Genomic DNA, 19,586 nt, shown 5'->3' with positions numbered 1-19,586 from the left:
CTTATGTCATGCATCGCGAAGCGGAGAATGACTGAATCGCGGATGACGTTCTACCGATCGCGAGGAAAACGACGGATTTCTTTTTTCATCCATCAGACACGTGCGCCATACATTCTACCGACCCATACCGCGTAACTTTGATTATATTATTAGCCACGCCATCCGCTCGCGGAACTCGCCATTATGTAAGATACTTATATACGTGAAGTAAAACGAGATATCAAAGATATATATATATATATATATATATATGTATAAAAAAATCTGCCTAAAGTTATATACGTTTAAACTCACATTTCTAGATGCGTGTGTCAATCCATGCGTAAAAGTGTTTATCTTTCGTCGATGGGATCGTTGAAGATTTGCCCTACGGCAAAATTCGCTTAGGCAAATAGTTGCAGGTGTATATATACGCTTTCACCTTTTTACACATTTGCCGATTGTCTGGTCAATACGCCGCGCGCCATTGCTGATCGTGATGTCTCCGTGATTGCAGATGCCAATTGTCTTGTGCAATCGCGCGATACCGCACGTGAGAACCTGACGAGACTGCCGCAACCGCACCGTCATCATTTACTTCGCGTGCTCTATTCTTTACATCCCTTTCCCTTCTTTATATCCTTTTCTCTTTGACTCTAATTCCGAGCTCGAATTCTCGTCATGAACTCGTTGTGAAAGTCTGTATAGCACATGAGATCGTTATTACAGAAATGACGAGGAACGCACTGTGATTTCCATTACGTCTCCAACTCTTTAGAAACTGAATCGTACTAAACAGCTACCGTGAATTGTGCCGCAATCGTTAGCCATTCACTCTCATCATTATGTCATTAAGTCCTAGATTGCGAAGACAGATATGCCAACATGTAAATTAGACTGATCGATGATTTAATTTATCGAGAGATTTCTGATAATTATCTGATTAATTTCACCCTATAATAAATAAAAGTTGAGAAAATGTTAAATAGATGAGGAGAAAATAAACATTGTACACATCATGGGTTTGACGTTATTGAATCTAAGTTAATTTAATTTTATGCTTCTTTAAACACCCTTTATTGGATATTTCTTGCATGATGCAAGTTGCTATGTATCAACGAGCGAAGTTCATTTTTCAAGTATTTATACAATATTGTCAGGAATAATACATCACTAAATTTCGGTCAGTGGGCGACCTGATCTCTAGTAACATTATCCCAGTTAGAGGAGAAATCGTCTTCGGTGCCTCGATTTGTCTGTATTACCAGCTAGAGTCATTCTCAATTAATTGCTGATTCAAAGCTGCTGTTGGCATGTAACACGTACGGCTAGGTGCAACTTTCATTAAGCGCTCGTAAAATTATCTTGTCTTTGAGAACATATAGCACTATAACTGTGTAGTACTGTGAAATTGATACTCATTACTGTCTGAATTATGTACAATATTATGAACATTTACATTTCATTAGTCGCATGATAATTATATGCAATTCTCCAATCTTTCAGATTTAAATTAAAAATGAAGGTTATTCTTTTATATATAGACATTAAAAATTTGTAAAATAAAATAAACATTATAAAAAGAAGAAATAGAAAAATGTAAATAATTTTTTATAATAAATAAATAAATCAATTAATTAATTAATTAATAATTACTTTTTAATAAATTAAAGAAAAATGGTTTCTTAGACAATTGAAAATTTGAATTATTATGAATTAATATGATTTTGAAAAAAAGCGACATTTAAAAATTGATATAGTATATATTTATTTTAAATTATATACATTTGTCTCACAAAATTTTTTACTATCTTTAACGCTTGAAAATTCTCTTTTAAGGCTTCTTCAATATCTAGATATAATTTTAAACATATAACTTCTTTTCTTTTATATTTCTTTATGTTCTAATACATGTACTATACAATACGGTTTTGTACAAGCTCTATACTATACTTTTTATCATAGCTGTTGTTCGAATAGATTTCTATTGGGGATCGTAAGATCTACGGAACGTGGATATAATGTTGTGGGTGTGGGATCGTCGCGACGCACAAAAAATTATTCACCTCGTATGACCTGCACCGGTTTCACACACGTCCCATTACAAGAAGCTACATATATGATGGCTAAATTATTTTCTACAAGCTTCCCTCTCTGTCTCATCGATCATATTAGAAAAACCGTTCATTCTTGATATACATGTTCAAAAAAAAAAAATATTAAATTGCTTTTGTTATAAATGACGACTAATTAAATATTTAACAAAATTATAATTTCCGATATAGAAAAATATAATTATTAACAATTATTTTAAATTAATCAATTTATATTTTTATATATACTTTATGTATAAAACAAAGAAAAAAATAATACAGATTTTATTTTAGAAATAGTATTAACTACGTGTAATACGACTCGCGAAATTATAAAGAAAATATTTTTTTTATATTATAATATATAATATAAAAAACAATAGATAGATATTTATCAAGCGATAAATTCTAATTAGAATTTTAATTCAACATTTATGATATACGGGGTACAAAAAGTTTGTTTTTTATCAGCTTTATAACTTATGACGCAAAGTTCTCTGTTAAGCCATCTGGTTCGCATATAGCTGTATTGGTTCTGTCTTCCTCAAGACGGCACGTAATTATGATCGAAGGCAATTACTATACGTGTCATTTGCGTAAGGTAACGGGTAGGAACAAGTAGGTTAGCAAAAAGTTAGTAATGGCTAGCCGAGATCTTACCACGCATACTTCTATAATGATAGCATGCTTTTATAGTGCAGATCATGCACCTGGTACAGTCTGGTTTCCCCGTTGAAGTATCTACATTCATTAGCAATCGAGCGAGCACGTGGTGATCCATAATGCTAATCGGACGTGATCGTTCTCTAGAATGACCATATCGGAGAGTAGAAATTTTATCAAACTCGAATTACGACTTAGAACGACTTAGAAACGTTATTGAATTTAGCAAATACATAAATATTTTCACACAAGAGAGTACACTTGGAAAATTTAATTTTGATAAATTTAATTTTAATAATATTTTTCTTGTATATATTTAAAGAGAACGTTTTACAAATAAATGTAACAAAGTTTTCAATTGCGTTGTGCCAAGGAACATATATATACGGGTTTAGGAGTTTATATGAAACATACAGATATTATATATATACTATAATGTCTGTATGTTTCATATAAACTCCTAAACCCGTATATATATGTTCCTTGAAACAGCGCAATTGAAAACTTTGTTACATTTATTTATAAAACGTTCTCTTTAAATATATACAAGAAAAATGTTATTAAAATTAAATTTATTAGAATTTATCAGAATTAAATTTTCCAAGTGTACTCTCTTGCGTGAAAATGTTTATGTATTACATTATAGTATATATATATATATATATATATATATTTGTATATTCTATATATATATATATATATATATATACTATAATGTAATACATAAACATTTTCACGCAAGAGAGTACACTTGGAAAATTTAATTCTGATAAATTCTAATAAATACAGATATATATATATATATATATATATATATATATATATATATATATCTGTATATTCCATATAAACTCCTAAACCCTTTGATTGATCTAAACGAAACTTCACATAGTTACTTTCTAGAATCCTGCATCAAATATTGGCTATCATAAAATCTGCACACTTCACCTTCTCTTTCTCATTTTAGCCTCTTAATACTTTGTGATAATTTAAAGTCTAGGCTTTTCCAATGATAAACTATATGTTACTTGCTTCAGAATGAACACACCAAACATTTATACGATTTCGCTCCGAAAAGGAAAACCAAAAATTAAAAATAATATGTATCGCAGAACATTAAATAATAAATTATGTTGCAATAATATATGTATGTACTTAGTATATTTAATTAGTATAACAGAACAAAGTGGTACATTATATGAATTTTTAAATTATTAAATCACTTGAATTATTTTCAAAGTTATTGTTTTCACGTTTCTACAAATACTAATATTCTAGATAAGAAGCATGGACAATGCCGAATAATTTAAATTAGCTTTTAATAAATGTACTTCGCAATACATACATGTGCACAATCCTAACGCAATATATACATTTACCTCGCGTTACGTTTTAAGCGCAATAAATGGCAGTCTATGTAATTTTTACGAGATCGGCGACATTAATAAAGAGAGTTTTTATTACAATAAAATGCTTTTTTTTCATTTGATATTCAAACGAGTTACGGTAAAAAAGCGTAAAAGACTTACATTAAAATTTTTAAAATCTATCCTCAATATTATAATATCTACGACTTTTTAATCGTACATCAAATAAATAAAATAAATGTAGAGAATGCATAGCATAATAATTACATAAAGTTTTCTATAGATTAAAAATTATATTATTGGAATTATGCGATACTGAATTACTTTGCACGAGCGGTGAAAGCTAATTTAACATAATTATTTCCCCTTTTTTTCTGTCTCGTCTGCCACTTACCGTCATCTTCTCTTTATTCTTCTCCATCTTTCTTGACAGGACTGCCTAAATGACATTACGTAATTCAGCTGGAAGTATATTAGACATTACGAGAAGCAGGCAATTTAGAAGATAGTTAGATTATTACAGAGATTGCATCTGAGAGAAAGAAATATTCATCTCTTTTACAAATTTACAGATTGTATTGTCCATTTCTAGTATGCGATTTACTGAAACTCATATGATGCTATATCATAATAAATTGAGACATTTTCCAGGGTGATGATTTATACAGCTTTTAAAAGGCATTGTAGATATAATGACATCATAAATATTCAAACGATTCCACAAATATATATACCTATATAATGTATATATATATATATATATATATATATATATATATATATATATATATATATAATATAATCTGGAAGCTTTTTCTGAGTATATATAATATAACATTATAACAATAAAACTTATATTTTGTTATTGTGAAATAGTAGAGAACAATATAAAAGAACTGGCTTTTCCCTAAGCTATTTCGTTGGCGCGCGCACGTGCCATTGAAATCGATTGTATTAAAGGAACAAGTAACCAATGCACGCATTGTTGGGCAAGAATCGAAGTTCAAACGGCGATTGAATCGTCGAACCATAAAGAGCGACTCTTTTCCGTGTGAAAATTGTCGTCTGTGTCTATCCAAGAATTGATCGCCAATAAAAAAGAGAGGACTACTTTGAGTTTAACATTAATTTCAGAATTTTATTAATTCATCAAATGCATTTTATTATTATTTTCTTGCTTATGATACTGATATTAATCTATATAAAATTATTGACCACAATTATATATATAGGCTATCACATTTTATTTTTAAGTCATAAATATCTGGAAATTATAGGGTTTTAGGAACAAATGTTTTAAATGAAAATTATTTGGCTCAAAAAAAAAAAAGATATTAGTTTGACTTTGTTTGCTTATGTGAAAGTTAATATAATGAAATATATAAATTGGTATTTTAATAGAAAATACTAAAAAAGAATTAAATAATCCAATATTTACTTTTATACGTATTATTAATAAATTAAAACAGATGACCTATTTAATTTTAATAGTATATAATCAAATGAATTAATAAAGGTAATAAAATAAAAATACTAAAAAATATAAATAATGTATTAATGAATAATATGGTTATCAATAATTTAAAATTTATTCCTCAATAAAAAATTATAAAAATTAGAATTAATCTTAATTTAAATATTAAATAAAATATTAATAAATTTAATAAAGGAAAAAATGATAAAAATAGTTAATATACATATAAATATTAATAATTTTAAGATATATATATATATATATATATATATATATATATATATATACTTAATTTAAAAAAATAAGACTTTTATAATATCATCATATTTTATGGCTAGTAAGAAATTAAAAAAAAAGAGAAAAGGAGAAAGTATATACACTATACTATATTATTAGCCACAAAATATGGTATTATAACAGTGTTATTTTTTAAGAAGAAACAATTATAGACAACGAGAGAATTTGAAAAATAATTTGTGCAATTTTCTCATCAAAATGATCAAGATCAAGAATATCAAGATTTTAAAGGCGGTTACTTTACAGTTACCTTTTTTCGATAACTGTAACGGTAACGGCGTTACAAATTTTATTTGTAACGGGAAAAGTAATTTCGTTACATTTTTCGACATCGAAATTGACAGTTTCTTTTACCTTTACTTTCCAGACAGCACATGTCTTTAAAAAATAAGACGTCTTATTGTCTTTTAAATATTTTTAAGATGTCTTTTGATCTTTCTGTGCTATCTGGGATTTTTTTTGAATATAATTTCCAAATAAAGAAACATAAATATTTTTCGTTTTATGCATATGAACACATTTTATATAGTACAAGTAATATATACTGTAGATACATGTGCACATATGTGTGAAATGGAGAACTTAGGGATTGAGTATTGAAATGCATCACACATAGAAACTATTGGAATCTCTTTCTAATATCTTTCTACTTTGTAAAAAGACATTTAAATAGACAGATAATTCAATAATTAGTCAAGAATTTGATATTATGAAAATTATCGTATTGTCTATTAGAATTTTAAAATAAAAAAAAGTTGAAGAGAAGTGAAGAAAGCGATTTTAACCATATTTAAATTTGTTAAAATTAAACTAATAATAAGAAAATTACTTTATTTACATTTACAAGATCTAAAAGTGTGTTTGAAAGCTTGTTTACAATTTTTTTCAAAAATTTCTCTTATTTAAAATAATTTATTATTATCAAAATTATTACACACTTTATATTAATAGCAATATTACTATAAAAATTATATTATTTTGATTACTTTCATGTAAAATAATGTAAAAATTTTTAAGGTTTAGTATAAATTTTGAATTTGATCTTATGTTTAAATAATTTTTATGAAAAGTTTGTATTGTATACAAAAAAAGTAATGGAAATTGTAACAATTCGTTACTTTTTGAATAACAGTAACGGTCACAAGTTATTTTTTAAAATTAGTAACAAGTTAGTTTTTGGAAGAAAAAAAAACCGGTTACAGTAACGAATTACTTTTATAAAGTAACTTTCCCAACTCTGAAAAAAAGTACAAAAAATTTTAAAAAATCAATATAAGATAAAGCTTCAGCATATAATGAGAGCAAGCAATAGTATTTATATCAAGTACTCAATTGTTTCGCAACAGTTATTAATCGTAACATGCGTTATGGAATATACATTGTATACATATATCAAAATAATTTATATATGAAGTACGAGAGTATACTGTTGTGTAAGAAATCATGAGGATAATTATCACAATATTTTATTCTTGCAGATCTTAATATAATTTGTATTCTCAACCATGAAAACACGAGGTTTTGTTCCTTAATCTTCAATGATATATGATTGTATATTCTGTTTCAGGCTTATGTGGAAAGGGAAAAGGGGAAAGTGGTACTTTACACGACATCGTTGGGCATAGTTAGACAGACCTTTACCAATTGTATGAAGATGAAACAAATTTTGTGGACGAACATGGTTAAGTATGACGAGGCAGATTTATTCCGCGATACGGAATTACAGACCGAACTCAAGGACCGGATCGATTCGGAAATCTTAACATTGCCGCAACTCTTCGTCGATGGTCAGCATATTGGGGTATGTATGTGTTTTTAATTATAATATGTTAAAACTTTAGAAAATGGAGAAAATATATATTGATGAAATAAACTTCAAGAAATAACAGGTAAAATGTACGTTTAAATAAAAATATTTTTTTAGACAATTAACGGAGCAATTTTTTAAATCATGAAATTAGGAATGGAAACTAGAACTTATATAATTTTTGGTTATATTTACTAGTTAAACATATTAGCGATGTATGTAAAGTAAAAATTAGATGAGAAAATACTATGTGTGCCAAGACGTTACTAAATAACATAATAAAACGCATAAAATTACGTATAAAGCTAGAAATAAGCAGATTCATACCTTTGGAAATGTCTTTTCTACAATTTTTTTTTAAATATTATTACTCTTATATTTTTATAACTCATTATTGTAATATATTAAAACGTAATATAAAACCGTATGTACATATACACTAACAAAATAATGTATGTTAACACTAATTTATTACTTTTTTATTGCTAACACATAATTTAAAAAGTGTTAATGTATTTATGTTAATGATCTCTTATTTTCAAAATAATAAAAGGAATAAAAAAGAGCTAAAGAGCCATATGTAAATATCCGTGCGCGCGTGCAAAATTTATATAATAAATTAATATATTAAATAAAATAAACATACTTTTCGACAAATTAGTTTTGACTATCTTCAGTATTAATCGTCCGCAATCTTAAAAATTACATATAAAATATATATCATATAACAATCGTTACATTTTAATTTGAATGTAAAACAATAATAATTCGCTGTTATGCAGTTCTCAAGTTATGTCAATTGAGCAAAAAAGAATTCTGATTATCTTAAAATACGCTGAATTTATAAGGCTAATAAAATATGCGTCATTTTTGTCAAAACTAGTAAATAATGGATTTAAATATAAATTAAAAAACAGCATAAAACATTAAAGGATAGTTGAAAGGATAGTATAAATAATGATTAAAGCCTAACAAACCTAATGAAATTCTTTACTATTACGGTAAGTAAAGGACCGATAGGTGATAACAATAAATATAAAAATATATAACAAAATGAATAAAGAAGATTTTGGGAGAAAAAAGGAGAATTTTTAAGGAGAGAAAAATATATTCAACAGATGTGTATTAGGAAGCAGATCTATATTATTTTGTTTGTGAGACTAGAATTCTATATATATCTATATACAGACGATTTTGGAAATTAATCTCTTTTTATAAGACGGTTCTCTGTCTAGGATTTTTATGTGCTTTCAATCAAAATTATGATTAAATATTCTAATTTGTGACATTGCAGATGAGAACAATTTTTTATTATTAATATCTGTGCAATATTCGCTGATTGTAATTTTAAGTTGTCTTTTTATCTTTTTCATGTGGTCTGTTTCACATAAGTAGCGTTACAATCACAGGATAGCATATCTTACAGACCACATAATTGTATCATAGCACACGTCCATAACTTTTTCCGTCTTAATAATTTTACTAATTATAAGTTTATTTTAGCAAGAGTAGGCTATTTTATAAATTATGTTTTTTTTGTTTTGGTTACAAAATTTTCAAATACTTGGTTAACAAACGGAATGAAACGGAACGGAGTGAAAAATCTTTTTTTTTCATCTGAAGCTGCATGGTTCTCATCACCCTTGTGTATATATATATGTATATAAAATTTAATTTTGCTTTTAATTACTGTAAAAATAAAATTTAATGGATATTGACCGTTTTTTAAAGTAAATTTATCACTTTATCTAAATTTTTATAATGGAACTTTAAATGGGAAAGTCGAATGGATTTATCTATAAGATCTAAAATAATTCCTTTCTTTGTAGAATAAAGAATGGTGGTAATGAAAGTTTAAGTACCTTCTCGAAAAGGTTGGTTTGTATATTGATCAAAAATTATTTTAGCATTTCCAACAATAATAATAACATACAAAAAATTAAACCAATCGTTTACACTAAAGTAAACTAAAGTCATTTATGCACGGTAAAAAATTTTGTGTTAAATTTGACACATTTCTCGTGTCCCAATTTATCCACTCTAATTTTAATGTTACTAGAACAGTTTAAGCGCGCGCGTAGCGCGCGCTATTTATTTTGTTTGTGTTTATATTGTGTTGTATGGTTAGGTATATAGTGTATGTTAAAGTTAAGCGTTAACGTTCCACAATGCTAATTGATTGTTGAATATTAAATTTTAATATTTACGGTTAACTTTAAGAAAGCATTCTTCTTTCTTTTTCTTTCTTTCTCTCTCTTTCTCTTTCTTTCTCTTTCTTTATTTAATATTATATCCCTTCTCCTTTTTTTCCATCTCTTCTTTTTTCTATTTATTACACAATATAAATTACATAATTAATATACATATAATATCATGGGAAAATTTTACATAGGTTTATCATATACACAATACATACATATAACATATAATATATGTATCTTTCTTTTGTCTGTCTTTTTCTCTTCTTGGTTTTCTTTAACTTTTCTTTAATTTAAATTTACTACAAATTGTCACACAAACTGTCAAAATTTGACAGCTGCAGGCGACACGCGCGAAGCAAGTTACAAAACGCACTTGACAACCAGACTGCGAGACAACCAATCAATATCGCGGAAAAGCGATGACGATATTAATAACATCCCTTTTTTAGAAAGGGAATTTAACAGAAGGTAAATATGTAAACAAATAACACAAATAATATGTAAAAAATTAACACAAAAATGTGAATTAGTGTAAGATGTACTTGTTAATTATTTTAACTCTTAGAAACTCTTAGAAATATTAACTAAATGCAGAAAAGTTAAAATAACATAACGACAGTATGTTATATTAACATAAAAGTATGTTAAAAATTTCTACACAAGAAAATTTCAACAAAAATACAAAATTTTTACCGTGTGTATAGAATTAAAGGTTTGTTTGATTTCCTCTAATAAACTCAAAGAAGCAGTAATTATTATGTCATCGATATATCTAAAATAAAAAGATAAATTGAATTGGTAACCGTTTGATCGCCTTAATTTCAAATCTTGAAAGACAATGTCCACAATGATGGAGAATAGCAAAAACCCTTTGCAGTGCTAAAAATCTACTTATATATATATATTTTTAATGGACCCCTAGAGAGATTACAAATATTTTAATACAAATTTACCAGAGATGTGCATTTTCCAAATAGATGCATTTAAAATGGAAATACAAAATGTAAAATGCCTATTTTGTATTTTGTATTTAAAATATATTGTTTTAAAACCTATTTTACATTTCCATTTAAATAGATTTTATTATCTATTTTCTATTTCAAATGTATTTTTTATAAACAATACTACTAAATTACTAAAAATTTAATCAACATTTTCTTAGCGTTCATTAGCTACTACGTCGCGTTTTGTCGCGTTTCCTATGGGCAAGAGGCCTAAAACTGATATTGCAGGATAAATTTTTCTAGCGTGTCGATTAGCTGTACAGAAGAAAATTCTTGAGTCTCTAGAAATTCTCTATTCTACAACCAATCGATGTTTTTAAGTTTATTAAAAGTTTATTAAAAAAAATTAATATAAAAATGTTTATTAAAAGTTTATTAAAAAAATTAATATAAAAAATATATATATGTATAAATAAATAAAAAAATATAGAAATTTTTAAAAATCATTTTTATTTTAAAAAACCATTTTATAAATGCCTATTTTCCATTTCCTATTTCAAATGGGTGTCTGAAAATCATTTTACATTTTATATTTTCAAATGGAAAGATTCCAACTATTTTGTATTTTGTATTTCAAATGAGTTTAGATATCCATTTTGAACATTTCTGAAATTTACTCTATTTATATTCTGTCATTTATACTAACCCCACCTACTCTATGCTATTCTATTCTAACCTTTTTACTTATGCACACACACCGCTTCCTATTTTCTACTCACTCTATGTGCTTGACCGTGGGACCGTCTTTGCTTACAAACGCTTCCTTTTTTATCATATTTTATTCTCTCCCTTTTTCTTATTCATCTACATCCTTCTTCTACTTTCACTCCTTCACCCCTTTTCCCTCCATTTCTCTATAAATCTTACGTAATCAACGTTCTTTTCCCTCTTTCTTCTCCCCTAACACTTTCATCACTAAAAATTTACTTATATATAATTTTATTAAAAATAAAAAGGTTTAAGATTTATTGGTAATAGAAATCAAAACTTCATTGCGAGAAATAAAAATATTTTTAGTAATACAATTCTATCTTTTTGAAACACTATTTATTGCTGCATTGATAGGAATGTTTGTAAATAAAAATAAATAAATGTTTGTAATAAAACGGAGAAACAACATTAAGAGAAGCTAATTTACAGTTAGATTCGATCTTCATTTTGTTTAGCATTTTTATAAATTGAAAGTTGTTGTTAATCTGACTATGTGACTTTTTTGATAATTGAATATAAAAAATAAACAAATTTATATGGAAGAGACTCTAATTAATTAAACTATTATTCTGAAAGGATTAGCTTCCTAATGGATTTTTGGCAAACCATATGCTCTTGAAAGAATCCTGTTGTTTTTTATTAAATTTTTATTTTATTCCTTTGATAAATTTTCTGTTCTTTTATCTGGACAGTAGCGAATGTAATTCGTCGATTAATTTTTTAAACGGATCTTTAATGGTTAATTAATGATTTCTTACATGTTGGTATCAGAGAAATATTCTTTTCATCGTTCGCATATAATCGGTTTTATTTAGGGTAGGGCCATAGTGTTTATCCCTTTAGCCCTTTACCTCTAATAAATAAGATATCAGACAGGTTACTCCTTACTAAATTTTGTCAAAATAATAACAACTGTAATATTAACAAATGTGATCAATTTGTGATTAAATAGGTATATGTTATAAAAAGATTTATTGAGAAGCTCCCTGATATTTTTATTAGAACTAAAAGAATAAAAGGATAACATTATGGTTGCTATAAATAAAACTAATTATATGTGAAAGATGAAATAGGTGCTTTTTAATACCGATATGTATACAATTGTCAAAAAATATTCGTTTACAAATTAGTCGACGAATTATATTCACTATTGTTCAGATAAAAAAAAACAAAAAATTTATTAAGGAACAAATTTATAAGAATTTATTGAAAAGTGACAAGACTTTTCCAAGAGCATACAGTTTGTCAAAAATCCACAAAAAAAAAATAATTCTCTCAAAATAATAGTTTTATCCATTTAATAGAGCCTAAAATCTCCTTTTTTGTTTTGCCATATACTGTTATCATATATTGCTATCAGTCTTATACCTTTCATAATAATAAACAATTTCATCAGATATGTTTTAATTTTAGTTTATTATCCTTTTAATTTCAATGTTTTATGTTGTTTTCTAATTTATATTTGAATCTATTACATTATTTAGTACATCTTTGCTATTTATTTATAATAAAGATAATAATAACGCATCTGTTATCAGAGACTTTATTTATAAATCGGACTGTGTATTTTAAGACAATCAAGATTGCTTCTTTTTTTTATTCAATCAACATAAATTGATAATTACATTTTCCTTTTAATTATATGACAGTGATTTGCATAACTGATTACACATGGTTCGAATTATTACTTTACGTTGAATTTAAAATGTAACGAATGCTATAATAATTTTCGACATTACAAATGATTATAGTACTAAAGATGGTCAAAATCAATGTGCCGAAACGTTTATTTTATGTATGCAATGTATTAATATATATGATTAATATGTATACTGTATTAATATTATATAATATACGAATTTTGCACAAACACCTAGCTCTTTTGTCATATATATATATATAATTTAAATATAAAATATTGTACATGTAATGTATATTTTATGTTGCTATAAAATATATATTGTCGATATAAACAGGAGGTTAGATAATAAAGCGTGAGCAGCTGGCGTTGAACGTTCCGTCATCTGCGTTTGACGTTTGTCAACTAAAGTTATATTGTTCTTAAGCGATATCTATTTTTTTTTTCTCCCTCCTTCTTCCCCCCCTCTCTCTCTCTCTCTCTCTCTCTAAGTTTTTCCTTAACAAATAGAATAATTTCTAATAAAAAAAGTTATGGTACGCGCGTACTAGCATGTTCGAGTATGTTCCTTTCGAATCCGTCGTCTTACGCCTTGCGAAGAATTTATACAAGGCCGATGACGCATTATGCAATCGGGGATATTCGACATCGAGAAAGTCAAGAGACAGATAACGTGAAATGTCAAAGATAACTGTTGACTAATGAGTGAAAATTGAATAAACTTACGAATGAAAATTTGAGATTGGATTGTGTAATTTGCATAGATGGATGAGTCAATAAGAGAAAAATTACATACACATATTCTTAAACATTTTATATAACAGGATTTTTGTTACTATTTTAATAATAATAAGATGTTTAAATTATTAATTAAACGCAACAGTTAATTATCATACAAATAATAAAATAAATGGAAAGAAATAATTGTAAAATTTTTTTATTTTAAAGAAACTATTGTACCTTTGACATAGGTATATTTTTATATGGTGATAGAATACCATGGTAAAGATGGCAAAGTATTGTGTTTCAGCATGCAATTCTCAGGTTTAGACTATCGTTCACAAGTTTTCTTATGTTGCATCTACCGTAAGATTGAAAGAAGATTATATTAAGTTAAAAATAGTAAGAAAAAATTATTTAACATTTAAAATATCGAATTTTAGAGAATACATTATTTTTTAAATTTTTTATTTGTTTTTTGATTAATTTAACGTTGACGGCGTTATTGATTTGTCAAAATACATGCGTTTCTTTGTGTAGATACTTGTTTGTTCCAATAGGTTTTTCTGTTACTTATTTATATAATACTTTTATTGTTAGGATTGACTTTAATTTTATTTTCTTGGAGCTTTATTTTTACGGACTTATGATCGACTAAGATTTGTCTACATATTTGTATATAGATGTTTTAATTGTTATTTATCGTGTATCACTGAAGAGAATCCTAAAACATTGAATTAAAACGTCTGATTTATGTAAATTTTCTTTTGATTGAATACAGTCTCTCTCGCTCTAATATCTGTTATTTTGGCTCTGATATTGGCCTTGATTATGATTGGGTTATGATTTTATATTGTGGATAATAATTTATATTGTGGAGGCTGCGAATTTTAATTTTACATTACTTTTTCGTCAAAAATAAAATTCTTGATGTTGTATATATATTAATACCGGTAAACACCTCTTGATTTTTCAATAAACAGTTAAGTATTTTGAAGAAAAGCTCATATAATCAAGTTACGATTTGCGTGATATCAATCTGTTCAATTAGATGAGCCATAATAGAGATTAATTGATAGCATGAGATAGTAGAAATTAGTGAATAGACGAAGAAACGATTATTATCGCAGTAATCATTTAAACGTTACGGTACTTGGGAATGACCGTAATAAAGCTACGTATGTTTTCCCATTGTGTATAGCTCGTAATTGCTCTCATTCACGACGGAAGTAATACAAGTTTGTACCATTATATATGACGATACCTTATGAGATGTCTTCATAAAATGGCATTTATTACGATGTAGTAAAGATCTTTGTAATCATATAAGCTTCAGTTATGTTTACGCACTTTTTGTAAGATGAAATGTGATACACTTCGATCGTGTTATGAGTATTATATAGCATACGTGCACATATGTGGATATTATAATTACACAATTTCCAATAATATCAGGATTCCTTACATAATAGATTTTTTATAGAATGCAGTCTAGTCTGTTTTTTATAAGAAATGTAAAAATTATGAATTGTTTAATATGAAATGCAATAGATAATTTGTAAATATATGTATAATAAATATGTGTAATTTAAGCTATATAATTATAATATCTTTTTTTTAATTTTTTTTTCACACAAATTAGAGAAATACTTATTTTTTTTTAATATGTATATAATTTTTTTTAATTCACAATTTTTCAATTCACATTTTTCACAATATAACTATTCTCAAGAATTTAATTTGGAAATTTAATAGTAATAATAGCTTTCTGATAAAAAGACATGCATTTAGCTCTAATTGTAAGAGTCAATCGTAATGTAATTTGATTCTCTCGTCTACATCGCAGTGTGCGTTTCTTAAGAACTTACTCCCAGCAACCGATAGTTGGATAAAACAGATATACGCATAAGTGAAATGTCAAGCTATTTGATCCAAGGCCGTTGGAGAGAACGCGAGGTGAGATTGCCTGCGTTACAGCCGCCTTAAGGTGGCTGATGTCTAGCATACAAGTGTACACAGATAAAGCTAGCCTAACTGCATTCCAATCTGTCGGCGTCATACAATTATCTCGCACGAAATAGCCGATTCATACCAAAATCACCGAAAAAATTTCCGTTTCTTTCTATTATTACTTTTTTATCGACTTGTATATTGTTTTACTTTCACTCTTGCTCGTCTTCGCACTCGTTTGACAGCTCACGTCGTCTTTGGTGAAAGGAGTACACCTTAACTACAATCGCAATAAAGCCTGTATTACATCAGATATGAGATTACAAGACGTGCTTGGACGAACCTTCGGAATGTCGCATTATTTTACTCGCTTGCGTTCGCAAATCTGTAATGTCTACCACAATCTTGAAAATTTTGCAATAAACATTATATATAGCAAGAGACAGACAGAGAGAGAGAGAGAGAGAGAGAGAGAGAGAGAGAGAGTTTTCTAGATAATTATTTGTTATAATATACGTATCTATTATAATTTTAAAAAAATGTTCAGAACAAATTATAGCAAAATTTCCTTATTTGGATAAATCAAAAGTGTATTAAACTTATAAAATAAATATCGCGTGCTTTATGAAGAGTTTATTAACATTAGCATGAAAATGCATGATACAACCAATATAGTGTAGCTATGCTACACACACACACACACATATATATATATATATGTACGAGAAAAAGTGGGAAATGTAAAATTTATATATATATGTACATGAGGAAAAGCGGGAAAGATAAAATTCTTTTATGCAGCTGTATTCTTCGTCGAAAGTGTTACGTCGTCTTGCAAAACGTGTTTTGTGATTTTCTTTTATTCGGCAGAAAGTTTTTAACTCACAGGAAAGTTCTTTTTACAGCATAACTGTACAGCAACAGATGACATGAACAAGGCGGAAAGAAAGCGTTTGAATAACTCAAATGATTTAAATACCATATGCTATTAAATGTCTGCGTTTCACAAATTTTTTTCTTACTTGTTACAGGGTGTCGACACCGTCGAGCGGCTTAACGAGTCGGGAGAATTACGTCGCATATTGGAACCTTACCAGGTGAATTGATTTTGCCAGGCATCATAGAGCCTCCGATATCTTTTTCGCCCCGGGCTGTAATTTAATATGGATGCGCCTGAGCGTGGAATTAATAATATATCGCGAAATTTATCGATCGACGTTATGTTTAATATGTTAAATTGCATTATTCTATCATAAATGCATGAGTAATGAATAACACGGTTGGACAATTTTTTCCGGATTAATTTTTATAATTATCAGTCGTAACACAAACTAACTAATAAACTCATGTAAGGTTTCATAAGCTAACGTAATTGGTTGAACCATTCGAAAATATATAATTTCTACCTTTATTTTAAATTCTGATGTTTGACTTTTAATTCCTAACATTAAATGCAGACGTAATATTAATATAATTTTTAACAATATCAATACATTCGTAACAATTTTATGCAGACACAAATTAATTACATCAAGTTTGGCATTAAAAATATAGCATTCTATAGTTTTCTATAAAAGAATTTATGTACGTAATAAGAAGCTTTTTTTTTTGATAACTACACTTATTACCGTCTCTCACTTCTTATAAGCAAATAATATAAATATAGTTGGTATTCAGAACAGGAATTAAAAAGTTCGGTATTTGATCTAAATTTACGTGCTGTCATAAGAATGTCATTGAAATTTGAATAAAATTCGCACAATTGCGTTACGCTCGCAATGCATTTATTATACGCAGAATCAGCTCTCTAAAGTAGACAGAACAGTAGACTGTGATGAAACGTCTACACACAACACAGCATTTGTAAACGCAAGGTTGTACGGTCCTTTCACTTTTATCTGTAACCCTCTCTCTCTCTAACTGCCACCTTCTTTTTCATCGAGATCATAAATTTCGATGTCATGCAATTCAAGTTTACCTTGCTTCAACTAAAGGTCGTTTACATATATGCTTCCATTGTTACTTTTGTCGCATGTCAACGGTGTGCTATACATATAAATTTCTCGAACTAATCTCTACGACATATATACCAATTCTATTCATTTTTAATATAAATTAATTATTTTCTTTACAATGATAAAATTATAAAATATTTAAAATTAGAACATTGATATACAATAGATTAATGTAATATTAATATTTTTAAATAATGTACAGTAAAGTATTAACAATGCAATACAGTTTTCTAATTTAATTGAAATCAGATACCAGCAAGTGAAAGGATTAATGATACATTTATTGATTTATATAATTCATTAATGCTTTTCTTTTTATTTATTATCATATACATACGATAATTAGAAGCATGGTATGTGATATTATTTAAATTTAAACGAGATTTTAGATATTTATTCGATTAATACTCGAATACCTAGAGTATTCGTGATTCCACTCGAACTCGTTATACACTCTGCAAAATCGATTTACATTTCAAGTACATTAAACTCACGATCAGTAGCAAGTCAAAGTGAAAGTGAAAACTATAGTTTCGTAACGCCAAATAAGTCTTGATGGAAGTCTCTTGTTCGAACATCGTTGTCACGCGACGATTTATCTAATCTATTTTAAAAAATTATATTCTACATATTATTTTCTTGAATATATTAATAAGTTATCAATAAATTTAATGTGCATTTGAAGATTTTAAAGAAATCAGAAAAGATGGCGCAGAAATTAATATAATATAATAGTGTAATAATGTCACAAGAAATAAAATAATTACTTATTGCTAGGTTTGTATAATGCGTTATAATTAAATATTATAAAACGTTTGTACGTTTCAGTGTAAGGATGCATGTGCCGTTTGTACCTACTGCGGCGGATTTCAGAGATTACTATGTCCCATCTGTCACGGCAGCAAGAGATCAGTACATCGCAACGAGTTCACAGTGGAATTCGTCGCCCTAAAATGCGCCAAATGTGATGTTTTCGGTATGATACGCTGCCCGCATTGCTGAGGAAGTTCCGCGAGGGAATCCACATACACCTGCTCAAATCACACATTTCTCTCTCTCTCTTCTCTCTCTCTCTCTCTCGCTCTCTCTCGCTCTCTCTCTCTCTCTCTCTCTCTCTCTCTCTTTCTCTTAATCTATGATCATCTATTAACTTACATCTGTATTAAGGTGCTAAAGTATATTTTATGCCTTAAGCAAAAAGACATACACGAAACGCCTACAGACACTAACTAATTGCGTAGCTACGCTGTCGCATGTTGTAAGATATCGGTTAATAAAACTTTGTGTAAAATTTTGTAATTTTGTGTATTTCATTATTTTTTCATAAAACCCAAAAGTTACCTTTAAATCTTTGGTTATTTAATACCCAAGTTTACTTGTGGCAATTTTTCAGCAAACATGCAAATATAGAACATCAAGTAAAAATTAAAAACTTAAACAAAGAAGATATTAAAAATAGTATTCAACAAATTAAGATGCCATTTAAATGAATTATGATTAATAACAAACTCAAAAATAAAACAAAATCTATTAGAGACGCTTATAGATTAAAACTTGGCGAAGAAAAAAAAGCAAAAAAATGTTATTGTGAAATGATTTTAAAAGTTTTTAGACATTTAATGAAATAAAAATTATTATAAAAAATTGTTGTAATAAATCTTTTAAG

At 27.5% G+C, this 19,586-nt stretch overlaps 1 protein-coding gene across 1 annotated transcript in view; it reads left to right on the top strand.

Annotated features, from left to right (window-relative positions):
• Positions 1–19,219, top strand: part of LOC140670169 (uncharacterized) — a 32,975-nt gene extending 13,756 nt beyond the window's left edge. Inside the window, exons 3-5 of the mRNA XM_072900734.1 lie at positions 7,441–7,674; positions 16,937–17,002; positions 18,749–19,219. Coding sequence (XP_072756835.1) covers positions 7,441–7,674; positions 16,937–17,002; positions 18,749–18,922 — 474 coding nt within the window. The 3' untranslated portion in view covers positions 18,923–19,219. The remainder of the gene's footprint in view (positions 1–7,440; positions 7,675–16,936; positions 17,003–18,748) is intronic.
• The last annotated feature ends 367 nt before the right edge of the window (positions 19,220–19,586 follow it).

The sequence above is a fragment of the Anoplolepis gracilipes genome, chromosome 1, assembly GCF_047496725.1.
Source record: "Anoplolepis gracilipes chromosome 1, ASM4749672v1, whole genome shotgun sequence".
Taxonomy (NCBI): Eukaryota; Metazoa; Arthropoda; class Insecta; order Hymenoptera; family Formicidae; genus Anoplolepis; species Anoplolepis gracilipes.
Note: the sequence above shows the minus strand (reverse complement) of the source record. Positions and strands in the feature narration are given on the sequence as shown.